Consider the following 16972-nt stretch of genomic DNA (forward strand, 5'->3'; position numbering starts at 1 on the left):
GGAGAGCCCTGCCCTTCCTGTGACTGAGGGAGATTCTGTGACTCTGCGCTGCAGATATCAGGGAACTCCCTCTGACCTCACAGCTGATTTCTACAAAGATGGATCCCTCATCAGGACTGAGACTACAGGAGAGATGACCATCCCTGCAGTATCCAAGTCAGATGAAGGACTCTACAAGTGTACCAACTCTGAAGGAGAATCACCAGAGAGCTGGATGACTATGAGAGGTGTGATGACATTTATAAAAATGTTATCATTTCTGCTTTGTCATTAGAAGTAATACATATGTCTAAGGTAATATAAATCAATTAGATTCTAACTTTTTACTGTGTTGTTTCCTCTGGTGTTTTTCAAGCTATGAGCTCTCCCCCCTCCCCCTCTACCCCCATCTCTCCTACCACACTTTCCAAGATACGGACTCTGCCTCTCCTCCTCCCTCTGTCTGTCTCTGGGTTGGTGGCTGCTCTCTCCATCTCTCTGATCATTCTACTGGTCCTGTTCTGCAAGAGGAACAAAGATGTAGCAGCTGAACCCAGAGATGTTACGTATGCTGACGTCAGAATCATACAGGACCCAGAACCCAGGAGAAGGAGAGGTACACACACACACACACACACACACACACACACACACACACACACACACACACACACACACACACACACACACACAGTCTTGTAGTCTTGTATAGTCTTGTATAGGTAACCTTGTGGGGACATACAATTCAGTCCCATTCAAAATCCTATTTTCCCTAACCCCTAACCCTAAACCTAACCCTAATCCTAACCCGTACTCTTACCCTAACCCTAACCCTAACCTTAACCCTAAACCTAACCCTAATCCTAACCCGTACTCTTACCCTAACCCTAACCCAAAAACCTAAACTTTATCCTAACCCTAAACCTAACCCTAGCTCCTAACCTTAATATTTAACTTAATTCTAACCCTAACACTAATTCTAACCTTAACCCTAAACCCCCTAGAAATAGCATTTGACCTTGTGGGGACTAACCAAATGTCCCCAGCTGGTCAACTTTTTGTTTGTTTACTATTCTTGTAGGGCCTTCTGGTCCCCACAAGAATAGTTAAACACGTCCACACACACACACACACACACACACAAATACGCACACACACAGTACATTGTCTTTATGTCTTCAACCCGTTGTCTCGTCTCCTCCAGAGAAGTCTCCAGGAGCTGATCCAGTCTACTCTGCAGTGAAGACCTCCAACACCACAGGTACTGTAATACTGTATAACACTATAACACCACAGGTACTGTAATACTGTATAATACTATAACACCACAGGTACTGTAATACTGTATAACACTATAACACCACAGGTACTGTAATACTGTATAACACTATAACACCACAGGTACTGTAATACTGTATAACACTATAACACCACAGGTACTGTAATACTGTATAACACTCCAACACCACAGGTACTGTAATACTGTATAACACCACAGGTACTGTAATACTGTATAATACTATAACACCACAGGTACTGTAATACTGTATAACACTATAACACCACAGGTACTGTAATACTGTATAATACTATAACACCACAGGTACTGTAATACTGTATAACACTATAACACCACAGGTACTGTAATACTGAATAACACCACAGGTACTGTAATACTGTATAACACTATAACACCACAGGTACTGTAATACTGTATAACACTATAACACCACAGGTACTGTAGTACTGTATAACACCACAGGTACTGTAATACTGTATAACACTATAACACCACAGGTACTGTAGTACTGTATAACACTATAACACCACAGGTACTGTAGTACTGTATAACACTATAACACCACAGGTACTGTAGTACTGTATAACACCACAGGTACTGTAATACTGTATAACACTATAACACCACAGGTACTGTAATACTGTATAATACTATAACACCACAGGTACTGTAGTACTGTATAACACTATAACACCACAGGTACTGTAGTACTGTATAACACTATAACACCACAGGTACTGTAATACTGTATAACACTATAACACCACAGGTACTGTAATACTGTAATACTGTATAACACTATAACACCACAGGTACTGTAATACTGTATAACACTATAACACCACAGGTACTGTAATACTGTATAACACTATAACACCACAGGTACTGTAATACTGTATAACACTATAACACCACATGTACTGTAGTACTGTATAACACCACAGGTACTGTAATACTGTATAACACTATAACACCACAGGTACTGTAATACTGTATAACACTATAACACCACAGGTACTGTAGTACTGTATAACACTATAACACCACAGGTACTGTAGTACTGTATAACACTATAACACCACAGGTACTGTAATACTGTATAACACTATAACACCACAGGTACTGTAATACTGTATAACACTATAACACCACAGGTACTGTAGTACTGTATAACACTATAACACCACAGGTACTGTAATACTGTATAACACTATAACACCACAGGTACTGTAATACTGTATAACACTATAACACCACAGGTACTGTAATACTGTATAACACTATAACACCACAGGTACTGTAATACTGTATAACACTATAACACCACAGGTACTGTAATACTGTATAACACTATAACACCACAGGTACTGTAATACTGTATAACACTATAACACCACAGGTACTGTAGTACTGTATAACACTATAACACCACAGGTACTGTGGTACTGTATAACACTCTAACACCACAGGTACTGTAATACTGTATAACACTATAACTCCACAGGTACTGTAATACTGTATAACACTATAACACCACAGGTACTGTAGTACTGTATAACACTATAACACCACAGGTACTGTAATACTGTATAACACTGTATAACACCACAGGTACTGTAATACTGTATAATACTATAACACCACAGGTACTGTAGTACTGTATAACACTATAACACCACAGGTACTGTAGTACTGTATAACACCACAGGTACTGTAATACTGTATAATACTATAACACCACAGGTACTGTAATACTGTATAACACTATAACACCACAGGTACTGTAATACTGTATAACACTATAACACCACAGGTACTGTAGTACTGTATAACACCACAGGTACTGTAGTACTGTATAATACTATAACACCACAGGTACTGTAGTACTGTATAACACCACAGGTACTGTAATACTGTATAATACTATAACACCACAGGTACTGTAGTACTGTATAACACTATAACACCACAGGTACTGTAACACTGTATAATACTATAACACCACAGGTACTGTAATACGGTATAACACTATAACACCACAGGTACTGTAGTACTGTATAACACCACAGGTACTGTAATACTGTATAATACTATAACACCACAGGTACTGTAGTACTGTATAACACTATAACACCACAGGTACTGTAACACTGTATAACACCACAGGTACTGTAATACTGTATAACACTATAACACCACAGGTACTGTAATACTGTATAACACTATAACACCACAGGTACTGTAATACTGTATAACACTATAACACCACAGGTACTGTAATACTGTAATACTGTATAACACTATAACACCACAGGTACTGTAATACTGTATAACACTATAACACCACAGGTACTGTAATACTGTAATACTGTATAACACTATAACACCACAGGTACTGTAATACTGTATAACACTATAACACCACAGGTACTGTAATACTGTATAACACTATAACACCACAGGTACTGTAATACTGTATAACACTATAACACCACAGGTACTGTAATACTGTATAACACTATAACACCACAGGTACTGTAATACTGTATAACACTATAACACCACAGGTACTGTAATACTGTAATACTGTATAACACTATAACACCACAGGTACTGTAATACTGTATAACACTATAACACCACAGGTACTGTAATACTGTAATACTGTATAACACTATAACACCACAGGTACTGTAATACTGTATAACACTATAACACCACAGGTACTGTAATACTGTATAACACTATAACACCACAGGTACTGTAATACTGTATAACACTATAACACCACAGGTACTGTAATACTGTATAACACTATAACACCACAGGTACTGTAATACTGTATAACACTATAACACCACAGGTACTGTAATACTGTATAACACTATAACACCACAGGTACTGTAATACTGTATAACACTATAACACCACAGGTACTGTAGTACTGTATAACACTATAACACCACAGGTACTGTAATACTGTATAACACTATAACACCACAGGTACTGTAGTACTGTATAACACTATAACACCACAGGTATGGTAATACTGTATAACACTATAACACCACAGGTACCGTATAACACTATAACACCACAGGTACTGTAGTACTGTATAACACTATAACACCACAGGTACTGTAATACTGTATAACACTATAACACCACAGGTACCGTATAACACTATAACACCACAGGTACTGTAGTACTGTATAACACTATAACACCACAGGTACTGTAGTACTGTATAACACTATAACACCACAGGTACTGTAGTACTGTATAACACTATAACACCACAGGTACTGTAATACTGTATAACACTAACACCACAGGTACTGTAGTACTGTATACCACTATAACACCACAGGTACTGTAGTACTGTATAACACTATAACACCACAGGTACTGTAATACTGTATAACACTATAACACCACAGGTACTGTAATACTGTATAACACCACAGGTACTGTAATACTGTATAACACTATAACACCACAGGTACTGTAATACTGTATAACACTATAACACCACAGGTACTGTAGTACTGTATAACACTATAACACCACAGGTACTGTAGTACTGTATTTCACTATAACACCACAGGTACTGTAATACTGTATAACACTATAACACCACAGGTGCTGTAGTACTGTATAACACTATAACACCACAGGTACTGTAATACTGTATAACACTATAACACCACAGGTACTGTAGTACTGTATAACACTATAACACCACAGGTACTGTAATACTGTATAACACTATAACACCACAGGTACTGTAGTACTGTATAACACTATAACACCACAGGTACTGTAGTACTGTATAACACTATAATACCACAGGTACTGTAATACTGTAATACTGTATAACACCACAGGTACTGTAGTACTGTATAACACTATAACACCACAGGTACTGTAATACTGTATAACACTATAACACCACAGGTACTGTAATACTGTATAACACTATAACACCACAGGTACTGCAATACTCTATAACACTATAACACCACAGGTACTGTAATACTGTATAACACTATAACACCACAGGTACTGTAATACTGTATAACACCACAGGTACTGTAATACTGTATAACACTATAACACCACAGGTACTGTAATACTATACACTATAACACCACAGGTACTGTAATACTGTATAACACTATAACACCACAGGTACTGTATTACACTATAACACCACAGGTACTGTACTACTGTATAACACTATAACACCACAGGTACTGTAATACTGTATAACACTATAACACCACAGGTACTGTAATACTGTATAACACTATAACACCACAGGTACTGTAATACTGTATAACACTATAACACCACAGGTACTGTAATACTGTATAACACTATAACACCACAGGTACTGTAATACTGTATAACACTATAACACCACAGGTACTGTAATACTGTATAACACTATAACACCACAGGTACTGTAATACTGTATAACACCACAGGTACTGTAGTACTGTATAACACTATAACACCACAGGTACTGTAATACTGTATAACACTATAACACCACAGGTACTGTAATACTGTACAACACTATAACACCACAGGTACTGTAATACTGTATAACACCACAGGTACTGTAATACTGTATAACACTATAACACCACAGGTACTGTAATACTGTATAACACTATAACACCACAGGTACTGTAATACTGTATAACACTATAACACCACAGGTACTGTAATACTGTATAACACTATAACACCACAGGTACTGTAATACTGTATAACACTATAACACCACAGGTACTGTAATACTGTATAACACTATAACACCACAGGTACTGTAATACTGTATAACACTATAACACCACAGGTACTGTAATACTGAATAACACTATAATACCACAGGTACTGTAATACTGTATAACACTATAACACCACAGGTACTGTAATACTGTATAACACTATAACACCACAGGTACTGTAATACTGTATAACACTCCAACATACAGACTATCTGGTCCAGTCTGTGTTAATATCCTCCCTCTCTCCTGTGTTTAGTTCCAGGTGGATCTGGTCCAGTCTGTGTTAATATCCTCTCTCTCTCCTGTGTTTAGTTCCAGGTGTATCTGGTCCAGTCTGTGTTCATATCCTCTCTCTCTCCTGTGTTTAGTTCCAGGTGGATCTGGTCTAGTCTGTGTTAATATCCTCTCTCTCTCCTGTGTTTAGTTCCAGGTGGATCTGGTCCAGTCTGTGTTAATATCCTCTCTCTCTCCTGTGTTTAGTTCCAGGTGTATCTGGTCCAGTCTGTGTTAATATCCTCTCTCTCTCCTGTGTTTAGTTCCAGGTGGATCTGGTCTAGTCTGTGTTAATATCCTCTCTCTCTCCTGTGTTTAGTTCCAGGTGGATCTGGTCCAGTCTGTGTTAATATCCTCTCTCTCTCTCCTGTGTTTAGTTCCAGGTGGATCTGGTCCAGTCTGTGTTAATATCCTCTCTCTCTCCGGTGTTTAGTTCCAGGTGGATCTGGTCCAGGCTGTGTTAATATCCTCTCTCTCTCCTGTGTTTAGTTCCAGGTGGATCTGGTCCAGTCTGTGTTGATATCCTCTCTCTCTCCTGTGTTTATGTCCAGGTGGATCTGGTCCAGTCTGTGTTAATATCCTCTCTCTCTCCTGGATTTAGTTCCAGGTGTATCTGGTCCAGTCTGTGTTAATATCCTCTATCTCTCCTGTGTTTAGTTCCAGGTGGATCTGGTCCAGTCTGTGTTATTATCCTCTCTCTCCTGTGTTTAGTTCCAGGTGGATCTGGTCCAGTCTGTGTTAATATCCTGTCTCTCCTGTGTTTAGTTCCAGGTGGATCTGGTCCAGGTGATGTGACCTATGCTGACATCAACCACACAGAGAAGAGACAACACAACAGGAGGAGAGGTAGGAAGAAGGGAGAGACCAACAATACTCCCCTCATCTTTCTGGAGTAAATAAAATGTTTTAGTGTTTTAACATGTCACTAGTTGTAACCTGTTTATGTGTTTCTTTCAGAGAACGTCGTTCCAGACCCTGTCTACTCAGCAGTGAAGACAGACAGACAGAGAAACAGGTCAGTAGGTCATTCCAGACCCTGTCTACTCAGCAGTGAAGACAGACAGACAGACAGACAGACAGACAGACAGACAGACAGACAGACAGGTCAGGCGCAAGGATGATGATGAAAAGTAGAGATCCTGGCAGCCATTTTGTGCCAGAGGGCTCAGCACCACACATCAGTTTCTGCAGTGATGAGAGGATTTCTTCCTACATCAGTGCCACTGTGTCCTATTGTATCATTTAGAGTTAAAGTTGCACTATGCAGAAATTGCTCCGCCATTTCCTGGTTGCTAAAACTCTAGTAGTTCACCTAATTTCAGTTTCTGTGACAAAGTAAGATAGATAATTGTATTATTGTTGTATTATATTATAATTGTAATAATAAAAAGCTAGTCTGTCAGATACCTGCTGGAACCCGGCACCTCTCGGTTTTGGAATGTTCTGGATTGAAAAATAAATAACTTACTTTTTTTGTGCATGTGTACCTCACTTCCTGTTCAGATTTACAAATGCAGCACTGTGTATAGTGTAGATAATCATTGTACCATATAAACCACTGGTTATAGTGTAGATAATCATTGTACCATATAAACCACTGTTTTCTTTTACCAAAAATATTGTTGTTTCAGCTCTTTGCAAAAGACGCAAAAACAAAACTTAGGAACGGGAAGCATAGAAATAGCTCACAAAGAACAGATCTACCGCTACTTAGATTGGCTTTAAAGTAATATGACAGATCTATAACACATTTCTATGTGGATTTTGTTGGGTTGCTCAAAAAGTTACCTATTGCCGTTTTAACAAATTAAATCTGTGTACTTTAGGTAGAACTGTATCTGGATCCAGGGACGTAATGTACAGAGAGGTAGGTCCAGATCACTGTACCACTAACCCTAATGTACAGACTGAGGTAGGTCCAGATCACTGTATCACTAACCCTAATGTACAGACTGAGGTAGGTCCAGATCACTGTATCACTAACCCTAATGTACAGACTGAGGTAGGACCAGATCACTGTATCACTAACCCTAATGTACAGACTGAGGTAGGTCCAGATCACTGTATCACTAACCCTAATGTACAGATTGAGGTAGGTCCAGATCACTGTATCACTGACCCTAATGTACAGACTGAGGTAGGTCCAGATCACTGTATCACTAACCCTAATGTACAGACTGAGGTAGGTCCAGATCACTGTATCACTAACCCTAATGTACAGACTGAGGTAGGTCCAGATCACTGTATCACTAACCCTAATGTACAGACTGAGTTAGGTCCAGATCACTGTATCACTAACCCTAATGTACAGACTGAGGTAGGTCCAGATCACTGTATCACTGACCCTATTGTACAGACTGAGGTAGGTCCAGATCACTGTATCACTAACCCTAATGTACAGACTGAGGTAGGTCCAGATCACTGTATCACTAACCCTAATGTACAGATTGAGGTAGGTCCAGATCACTGTATCACTAACCCTAATGTACAGACTGAGGTAGGTCCAGATCACTGTATCACTAACCCTAATGTACAGACTGAGGTAGGTCCAGATCACTGTATCACTAACCCTAATGTACAGACTGAGTTAGGTCCAGATCACTGTATCACTAACCCTAATGTACAGACTGAGGTAGGTCCAGATCACTGTATCACTGACCCTAATGTACAGACTGAGGTAGGTCCAGATCACTAACCCTAATGTACAGACTGAGGTAGGTCCAGATTACTGTACCACTAACCCTAATGTACAGACTGAGGTAGGTCCAGATCACTGTATCACTAACCCTAATGTACAGACTGAGGTAGGTCCAGATCGCTGTATCACTAACCCTAATGTACAGACTGAGGTAGGTCCAGATCACTGTATCACTAACCCTAATGTACAGACTGAGGTAGGTCCAGATCACTGTATCACTAACCCTAATGTACAGACTGAGGTAGGTCCACATCACTAACCCTAATGTACAGACTGAGGTAGGTCCAGATCACTGTATCACTAACCCTAATGTACAGACTGAGGTAGGTCCAGATCACGTACCCTAATGTACAGACTGAGGTAGGTCCAGATCACTGTATCACTAACCCTGATGTACAGACTGAGGTAGGTCCAGATCACTGTATCACTAACCCTAATGTACAGACTGAGGTAGGTCCAGATCACTGTATCACTAACCCTAATGTACAGACTGAGGTAGGTCCAGATCACTGTATCACTAACCCTAATGTACAGACTGAGTTAGGTCCAGATCACTGTATCACTAACCCTAATGTACAGACTGAGGTAGATCCAGATCACTGTATCACTAACCCTAATGTACAGACTGAGGTAGGTCCAGATCACAAACCCTAATGTACAGACTGAGGTAGGTCCAGATCACTGTATCACTAACCCTGATGTACAGACTGAGGTAGGTCCAGATCACTGTATCACTAACCCTAATGTACAGACTGAGGTAGGTCCAGATCACTGTATCACTAACCCTAATGTACAGACTGAGGTAGGTCCAGATCACTGTATCACTAACCCTAATGTACAGACTGAGGTAGGACCAGATCACTGTATCACTAACCCTAATGTACAGATTGAGGTAGGTCCAGATCACTGTATCACTGACCCTAATGTACAGACTGAGGTAGGTCCAGATCACTGTATCACTAACCCTAATGTACAGACTGAGCAAGGTCCAGATCACTGTATCACTAACCCTAATGTACAGACTGAGGTAGGTCCAGATCACTGTATCACTAACCCTAATGTACAGACTGAGGTAGGTCCAGATCACTGTATCACTGACCCTAATGTACAGACTGAGGTAGGTCCAGATCACTAACCCTAATGTACAGACTGAGGTAGGTCCAGATCACTGTATCACTGACCCTAATGTACAGACTGAGGTAGGTCCAGATCACTAACCCTAATGTACAGACTGAGGTAGGTCCAGATCACTGTATCACTAACCCTAATGTACAGACTGAGGTAGGTCCAGATCACTGTATCACTAACCCTAATGTACAGACTGAGGTAGGTCCAGATCACTGTATCACTAACCCTAATGTACAGACTGAGGTAGGTCCAGATCACTGTATCACTAACCCTAATGTACAGACTGAGGTAGGACCAGATCACTGTATCACTAACCCTAATGTACAGATTGAGGTAGGTCCAGATCACTGTATCACTGACCCTAATGTACAGACTGAGGTAGGTCCAGATCACTGTATCACTAACCCTAATGTACAGACTGAGGTAGGTCCAGATCCCTGTATCACTAACCCTAATGTACAGACTGAGGTAGGTCCAGATCACTGTATCACTAACCCTAATGTACAGACTGAGGTAGGACCAGATCACTGTATCACTAACCCTAATGTACAGATTGAGGTAGGTCCAGATCACTGTATCACTGACCCTAATGTACAGACTGAGGTAGGTCCAGATCACTGTATCACTAACCCTAATGTACAGACTGAGGTAGGTCCAGATCCCTGTATCACTAACCCTAATGTACAGACTGAGGTAGGTCCAGATCACTGTATCACTAACCCTAATGTACAGGCTGAGGTAGGTCCAGATAACTGTATCACTGACCCTAATGTACAGACTGAGGTAGGACCAGATCACTGTATCACTAACCCTAATGTACAGATTGAGGTAGGTCCAGATCGCTGTATCACTGACCCTAATGTACAGACTGAGGTAGGTCCAGATCACTGTATCACTAACCCTAATGTACAGACTGAGGTAGGTCCAGATCACTGTATCACTAACCCTAATGTACAGACTGAGGTAGGTCCAGATCACTGTATCACTAACCCTAATGTACAGACTGAGGTAGGTCCAGATCACTGTATCACTAACCCTAATGTACAGACTGAGGTAGGTCCAGATCACTGTATCACTGACCCTAATGTACAGACTGAGGTAGGTCCAGATCACTGTATCACTGACCCTAATGTACAGACTGAGGTAGGTCCAGATCACTGTATCACTAACCCTAATGTACAGACTGAGGTAGGTCCAGATCACTGAATCACTAACCCTAATGTACAGACTGAGGTAGGTCCAGATCACTGTATCACTAACCCTAATGTACAGACTGAGGTAGGACCAGATCACTGTATCACTAACCCTAATGTACAGACTGAGGTAGGTCCAGATCACTGTATCACTAACATGTTGTGTTATGAATGATGTAGCATGTTGTGTTATGAATGATGTAGCATGTTGTCTTTGTTATGAATGATGTAGCATGTTGTGTTATGAATGATGTAACATGTTGTGTTATGAATGATGTAGCATGTTGTGTTATGAATGATGTAGCATGTTGTGTTATGAATGATGTAGCATGTTGTGTTATGAATGATGTAGCATGTTGTGTTATGAATGATGTAGCATGTTGTGTTTGTTATGAATGATGTAGTATGTTGTGTTATGAATGATGTAGCATGTTGTGTTTGTTATGAATGATGTAGCATGTTGTGTTTGTTATGAATGATGTAGCATGTTGTGTTATGAATGATGTAGCATGTTGTGTTTGTTATGAATGATGTAGCATGTTGTGTTATGAATGATGTAGCATGTTGTGTTTGTTATAAATGATGTAGCATGTTGTGTTATGAATGATGTAGCATGTTGTGTTATGAATGATGTAGCATGTTGTGTTATGAATGATGTAGCATGTTGTGTTATGAATGATGTAACATGTTGTGTTATGAATGATGTAGCATGTTGTGTTTGTTATGAATGATGTAGCATGTTGTGTTTGTTATGAATGATGTAGCATGTTGTGTTTGTTATGAATGATGTAGCATGTTGTGTTTGTTATGAATGATGTAGCATGTTGTGCTATGAATGATGTAGCATGTTGTGTTTGTTATGAATGATGTAGCATGTTGTGTTATGAATGATGTAGCATGTTGTGTTTGTTATGAATGATGTAGCATGTTGTGTTTGTTATGAATGATGTAGCATGTTGTGTTTGTTATGAATGATGTAGCATGTTGTGTTTGTTATGAATGATGTAGCATGTTGTGTTATGAATGATGTAGCATGTTGTGTTATGAATGATGTAGCATGTTGTGTTATGAATGATGTAGCATGTTGTGTTTGTTATGATTGATGTAGCATGTTGTGTTATGAATGATGTAGCATGTTGTGTTTGTTATAAATGATGTAGCATGTTGTGTTTGTTATAAATGATGTAGCATGTTGTGTTTGTTATGAATGATGTAGCATGATGTGTTATGAATGAGGTAGCATGTTGTGTTTGTTATGAATGATGTAGCATATTGTGTTATGAATGATGTAGCATGTTGTTTGTTATGAATATTGTATCATGTTGTGTTTGTTATAAATGATGTAGCATGTTGTGTTATGAATGATGTAGCATGTTATGTTATGAATGATGTAGCATGTTGTGTTATGAATGATGTAGCATGTTGTGTTTGTTATAAATGATGTAGCATGTTGTGTTAGGAATGATGTAGCATGTTGTGTTTGTTATGATTGATGTAGCATGTTGTGTTTGTTATGAATGATGTAGCATGTTGTGTTATGAATGATGTAGCATGTTGTGTTATGAATGATGTAGCATGTTGTGTTTGTTATGATTGATGTAGCATGTTGTGTTTGTTATAAATGATGTAGCATGTTGTGTTAGGAATGATGTAGCATGTTGAGTCATGAATGATGTAGCATGTTGTGTTTGTTATGAATGATGTAGCATGTTGTGTCATGAATGATGTAGCATGTTGTGTTATGAATGATGTAGCATGTTGTGTTAGGAATGATGTAACATGTTGTGTTTGTTATGAATGATGTAGCATGTTGTGTTATGAATGATGTAGCATGTTGTGTTTGTTATGAATGATGTAGCATGTTGTGTCATGAATGATGTAGCATGTTGTGTTTGTTATGAATGATGTAGCATGTTGTGTTATGAATGATGTAGCATGTTGTGTTTGTTATGAATGATGTAGCATGTTGTGTTATGAATGATGTAGCATGTTGTGTTTGTAATGAATGATGTAGCATGTTGTGTTTGTAATAATGATGTAGCATGTTGTGTCATGAATGATATAGCATGTTGTGTCATGAATGATGTAGCATGTTGTGTTAGGAATGATGTAACATGTTGTGTTATGAATGATGTAGCATGTTGTGTTTGCTATGAATGATGTAGCATGTTCTGTCATGAATGATGTAGCATGTTGTGTTTGTTATGAATGATGTAGCATGTTGTGTTAGGAATGATGTAACATGTTGTGTTATGAATGATGTAGCATGTTGTGTTTGTAATGAATGATGTAGCATGTTGTGTTTGTTATGAATGATGTAGCATGTTGTGTTTGTAATGAATGATGTAGCATGTTGTGTGTGTTATGAATGATGTTGCATGTTGTGTTAGGAATGATGTAGCATGTTGAGTCATGAATGATGTAGCATGTTGTGTTTGTTATGAATGATGTAGCATGTTGTGTTTGTTATGAATGATGTAGCATGTTGTGTTTGTTATGAATTATTTAACATGTTGTGTTTGTTATGAATGATGTAGCATGTTGTGTTATGAATGATGTAGCATGTTGTGTTATGAATGATGTAGCATGTTGTGTGTGTTATGAATGATGTAGCATGTTGTGTTAGGAATGATGTAACATGTTGTGTTTGTTATGAATGATGTAGCATGTTGTGTTATGAATGATGTAGCATGTTGTGTTTGTTATGAATGATGTAGCATGTTGTGTTTGTTATGAATGATATAGCATGTTGTGTTAGGAATGATGTAGCATGTTGTGTTAGGAATGATGTAGCATGTTGTGTTAGGAATGATATAGCATGTTGTGTTAGGAATGATGTAGCATGTTGTGTTTGTTTTGAATTATTTAACATGTTGTGTTTGTTATGAATTATGTAGCATGTTGTGTTTGTTATGAATGATGTAGCATGTTGTGTTTGTTATGAATGATGTAGCATGTTGTGTTTGTTATGAATGATATAGCATGTTGTGTTAGGAATGATGTAGCATGTTGTGTTAGGAATGATGTAGCATGTTGTGTTAGGAATGATATAGCATGTTGTGTTAGGAATGATGTAGCATGTTGTGTTTGTTTTGAATTATTTAACATGTTGTGTTTGTTATGAATTATGTAGCATGTTGTGTTTGTTATGAATGATGTAGCATGTTGTGTTAGGAATGATGTAGCATGTTGTGTTATGAATGATGTAGCATGTTGTGTTTGTTATGAATGATGTAGCATGTTGTATTTGTTATGAATGATATAGCATGTTGTGTGTTATGAATGATGTAGCATGTTGTGTTTGTTATGAATGATGTAGCATGTTGTGTGTTATGAATGATATAGCATGTTGTGTGTTATGAATGATGTAGCATGTTGTGTTTGTTATGAATGATGTAGCATGTTGTATTTGTTATGAATGATATAGCATGTTGTGTGTTATGAATGATGTAGCATGTTGTGTGTGTTATGAATGATATAGCATGTTGTGTTTGTTATGAATGATGTAGCATGGGGTTTGTTATGATTGATGTAGCATGTTGTGTTATGAATGATGTAGCATGTTGAGTTATGAATGATGTAGCATGTTGTGTTATGAATGATGTAGCATGTTGAGTTATGAATGATGTAGCATGTTGTGTTTGTTATGAATGATGTAGCATGTTGTGTTTGTTATGAATGATGTAACATGTTATGTTATGAATGATGTAGCATGTTGTGTTTGTTATGAATGATGTAGCATGTTGTGTTATGAATGATGTAGCATGTTGTGTTTGTTGTGAATGATGTAGCATGTTGTGATTGTTATGAATGATGTAGCATGTTGTGTTATGAATGATGTAGCATGTTGTGTTGTGAATGATGTAGCATGTTGTGTTTGTTATGAATGATGTAGCATGTTGTGTTATGAATGATGTAGCATGTTGTGTTTGTTATGAATGATGTAGCATGTTGTGTTATGAATGATGTAGCATGTTGTGTTATGAATGATGTAGCATGTTATGTTATGAATGATGTAGCATGTTGTGTTATGAATGATGTAGCATGTTGTGTTTGTTATGAATGATGTAGCATGTTGTGTTTGTTATGAATGATGTAGCATGTTGTGTTTGTTATGAATGATGTAGGATGTTGTGTTATGAATGATGTAGCATGTTGTGTTATGAATGATGTAGCATGTTGTGTTATGAATGATGTAGCATGTTGTGTTATGAATGATGTAGCATGTTGTGTTATGAATGATGTAGCATGTTGTGTTTGTTATGAATGATGTAGCATGGGGTTTGTTATGAATGATGTAGCATGTTGTGTTATGAATGATGTAGCGTGTTGTGTTATGAATGATGTAGCATGTTGTGTTTGTTATGAATGATGTAAAATGTTGAGTTATGAATGATGTAGCATGTTGTGTTATGAATGATGTAGCATGTTATGTTATGAATGATGTAGCATGTTGTGTTATGAATGATGTAGCATGTTGTGTTATGAATGATGTAGCATATTGTGTTATGAATGATGTAACATGTTGTGTGTGTTGTGAATGATGTAGCATGTTGAGTTATGAATGATGTAGCATGTTGTGTTTGTTATGAATGATGTAGTATGTTGTGTTATGAATGATGTAGCATGTTGTGTTATGAATGATGTAGCATGTTGTGTTATGAATGATGTAGCATGTTGTGTTATGAATGATGTAGCATGTTGTGTTTGTTATGAATGATGTAGCATGTTGTGTTATGAATGATGTAGCATGTTGTGTTATGAATGATGTAGCATGTTGTGTTATGAATGATGTAGCATGTTGTGTTTGTTATGAATGATGTAGCATGTTGTGTTATGAATGATGTAGCATGTTGTGTTTGTTATGAATGATGTAGCATGTTGTGTTTGTTATGAATGATGTAGCATGTTGTGCTATGAATGATGTAGCATGTTGTGTTTGTTATGAATGATGTAGCATGTTGTGCTATGAATGATATAGCATGTTGTGTTATGAATGATGTAGCATGTTGTGTTTGTTATGAATGATGTAGCATGTTGTGTTATGAATGATGTAGCATGTTGTGTTTTGAATGATGTAGCATGTTGTGTTATGAATGATGTAGCATGTTGTGTTATGAATGATGTAGCATGTTGTGTTATGAATGATGTAGCATGTTGTGTTTGTTATGATTGATGTAAAATGTTGTGTTTGTTATAAATGATGTAGCATGTTGTGTTTGTTATGAATGATGTAGCAAATTGTGTTTGTTTTGAATGATGTAGCATGTTGTGTTATGAATGATGTAGCATGTTGTGTTTGTTATGAATGATGTAGCATGTTGTGTCATGAAAGATGTAGCATGTTGTGTTTGTTATGAATGATGTAGCATATTGTGTTTGTTATGAATGATGTAGCATGTTGTGTTATGAATGATGTAGCATGTTGTGTTTGTTATGAATGGTGTAGCATGTTGTGTCATGAATGATGTAGCATGTTGTGTTTGTTATGAATGATGTAGCATGTTGTGTTAGGAATGATGTAACATGTTGTGTTATGAATGATGTAGCATGTTGTGTTTGTAATGAATGATGTAGCATGTTGTGTCATGAATGATGTAGC

General features: G+C 37.8%; 1 protein-coding gene and 1 long non-coding RNA gene across 2 annotated transcripts in view; both read left to right on the forward strand.

Moving 5' to 3' along the window:
* LOC129835671 (Fc receptor-like protein 5) overlaps window positions 1–361 on the forward strand; it is an 8072-nt gene extending 7711 nt beyond the window's left edge. The window contains exons 3-4 of the mRNA XM_055901389.1: window positions 1–229; window positions 356–361. The exon at window positions 1–229 is cut by the window's left edge and continues 16 nt beyond it. Coding sequence (XP_055757364.1) covers window positions 1–229; window positions 356–361 — 235 coding nt within the window. The remainder of the gene's footprint in view (window positions 230–355) is intronic.
* Window positions 362–364: 3 nt separating this feature from the next.
* On the forward strand, window positions 365–8218 carry LOC129835626 (uncharacterized). Its single transcript, XR_008756480.1, has 5 exons — window positions 365–595; window positions 1184–1240; window positions 7117–7197; window positions 7309–7366; window positions 8178–8218. It is a non-coding gene; the product is annotated as an uncharacterized LOC129835626 (long non-coding RNA).
* Window positions 8219–16972: the final 8754 nt, after the last annotated feature.

Source organism: Salvelinus fontinalis, chromosome 36, assembly GCF_029448725.1.
Source record: "Salvelinus fontinalis isolate EN_2023a chromosome 36, ASM2944872v1, whole genome shotgun sequence".
Lineage (NCBI taxonomy): Eukaryota > Metazoa > Chordata > Actinopteri > Salmoniformes > Salmonidae > Salvelinus > Salvelinus fontinalis.